The 1,973-nt window shown below is 57.1% G+C and overlaps 1 protein-coding gene across 1 annotated transcript in view; it reads left to right on the top strand.

Moving 5' to 3' along the window:
• Positions 1-469, top strand: part of SP1 (Sp1 transcription factor) — an 11,875-nt gene extending 11,406 nt beyond the window's left edge. The window contains exon 6 of the mRNA XM_017741200.1: positions 392-469. Coding sequence (XP_017596689.1) covers positions 392-469 — 78 coding nt within the window. The remainder of the gene's footprint in view (positions 1-391) is intronic.
• Positions 470-1,973: the final 1,504 nt, after the last annotated feature.

The raw sequence follows: 1,973 nt of genomic DNA, 5'->3' as shown, positions 1-1,973 counted from the left end.
AAGATTCTATATTATTATTATATATATAAAAATATAAAATGTGTTCGTTTGAGAGAGGAGAGGTGTTGCTGCGACCATGGCGTGGTCCCTTTGATGCCTTATCCCGGAGCAGGTCGGCCCCTCTGGGGCGGGTCGGACGATGCCTGAACTCTCCCTCCCTTCCTGGATCCCATTTTCCACCAGAATCCCTAAAAACCCCCATCCTCCCCGGGCTGTCGGATGCTTTGCTTTGAGGTGATTCTGTAATTCCTTTGGCATTCTTGGGGGGAGATCCCGCTGGATTTTCACCCTTGGACTCCCACTGCCCTCCCCTGCTGCCACTGGACCTTGGCAGGTGTTGTTCTTATTTTTTCCTTTGATCTTGGTTTTTCCCAGCCGTTTTCTTGGCAAGGCTCCCTGTCCCGTGGGAGTGGAGTCGCTCCGTGGGAAGGTCATGGACAGAGGGACACAGCCCTGGGGGGACAACTGAAGCCTCCTTGGGGGGGAAAAGCTGATTTTTTTTTTATTACAGCCAGTGTTGGAAATAATAATAATAATAATAATTGGGAAAAAGGAGAATCTGCGGAGCTCAGCCGGCCTGGAGCGAGGGGGAAGCACCGCAGGGACACGAGGGACACTCGAGGGTTTTGTTGTGGCACCGCTGGAGGTGGCTCCTGAAAAAAACAAAAAAAAGTGTGTTGGAAATAGGGACAGCTTGGAAAAAAATACCCAGAAAGGGTTTTCCAGGATCCTGCTCTTCCCGCCGTGGGAGGGCTCGGTCCTTTCCGTTCTTCCTCCCACACCCTCCTCTTCCTGCCCCAGACACATCCGGGCTGCCCTGCCCGGCTTCCATCCCAAAACGGGGGTGTGGGGTGTGGATCCCCCCAAAAGGGGCAAATCTGGGATTGTTCCCAGGCAGCAGCTTCGGGGTGAGCCCAGCGGGGTCTGACTGGGGTGGGGTCCTGCAATGGCCTCAGGGTGTGGAACCGAGCAGGGGAAGGAGGAGTTGAGCTCAGGGAGGGGGCGGACCGAGAACTTACCTGCTCCCAGTTTTGGGGTCGGGGCGGGACCCCCCCTCTCTAGGGGTGCAGAGGGGAGGCCCCCCGGGATCGCCGCTGAGCCACGAATCCCACCTGCCCTGGGCCGGTCCCACAAATGAATGGGGCGTTTTCCCTGCCAGGGCATGTGGAGAGCGGCCACCCCACCGCCACCCCCCAGTGCTTCCCAGTCTGGAGACCCCCCAGCCTTTCCCGCTCCCTTTTTCCCGGGAGAAGCTCTGGCAGAGCCGAGACCGCGGGGCAGGCGCTGCGGAGGTGCCAAAACCCCTCGGGAAAGCCTCTGGAGAGGAACTAAACCAGCTGCCCCACCTCCATCCCCGAGTTCTTCCGCGCTCGGGAGCTCCGGGAGCCAGCGGGAAGCGGGAATCTTGTTTTTATTTGGGGGTTTCTTTTGTAAAAAACACACAAAAAAAAGGAAAGGCGTCAGAAGCTCCCCGGGGAGGGGGCGCAGGGCCCGGCCCCCCCAAGCCCCGGCTCTCTCTCTCTCGATATCTATTTTTGCATTTGTATATTTTTATATAGGAAACTTTAAGCGTTTGTATTTTAATAACCCTGTGAAGCACTATGAGCTCCCCCCAAACCCCCAACCCCCCCCCAGCCCCAAACCCACAAAGGATTGGGAGAAAAAACAGGAGGTTTCTTAATTTAATGGTCAATTGGATGATTTTGCCCCCACCCCGAATCCCCCCAAGCCCAACTCCATCCCCAGCGGGGATCAAGTGCCAAACCCGATCCCGGATCCGGTGTTGGGATGTCCCCGGTGTCCCCTCCCCAGGATGTCCCCATGGATGAAGGAGCTTGCCTTTCCTAAGGAAGCGCAGCCGGGAGGGAGGGGGACCCCCGAGGGGGGGTCCTCTTCAGAGCCTGGGCTGCTCCCCTGCAGTTTTTTTGGGGGGGGGACGACAGAAGATTTGGGGTGAAATCAGAGCATTTTGG

The sequence above is a fragment of the Corvus brachyrhynchos genome, unplaced genomic scaffold, assembly GCF_000691975.1.
Source record: "Corvus brachyrhynchos isolate BGI_N302 unplaced genomic scaffold, ASM69197v1 scaffold318, whole genome shotgun sequence".
In the NCBI taxonomy this organism is placed as follows: Eukaryota; Metazoa; Chordata; class Aves; order Passeriformes; family Corvidae; genus Corvus; species Corvus brachyrhynchos.
The sequence above is the reverse complement of the archived record's forward strand: the minus strand, read 5'-3'. Positions and strand labels throughout refer to the sequence as shown.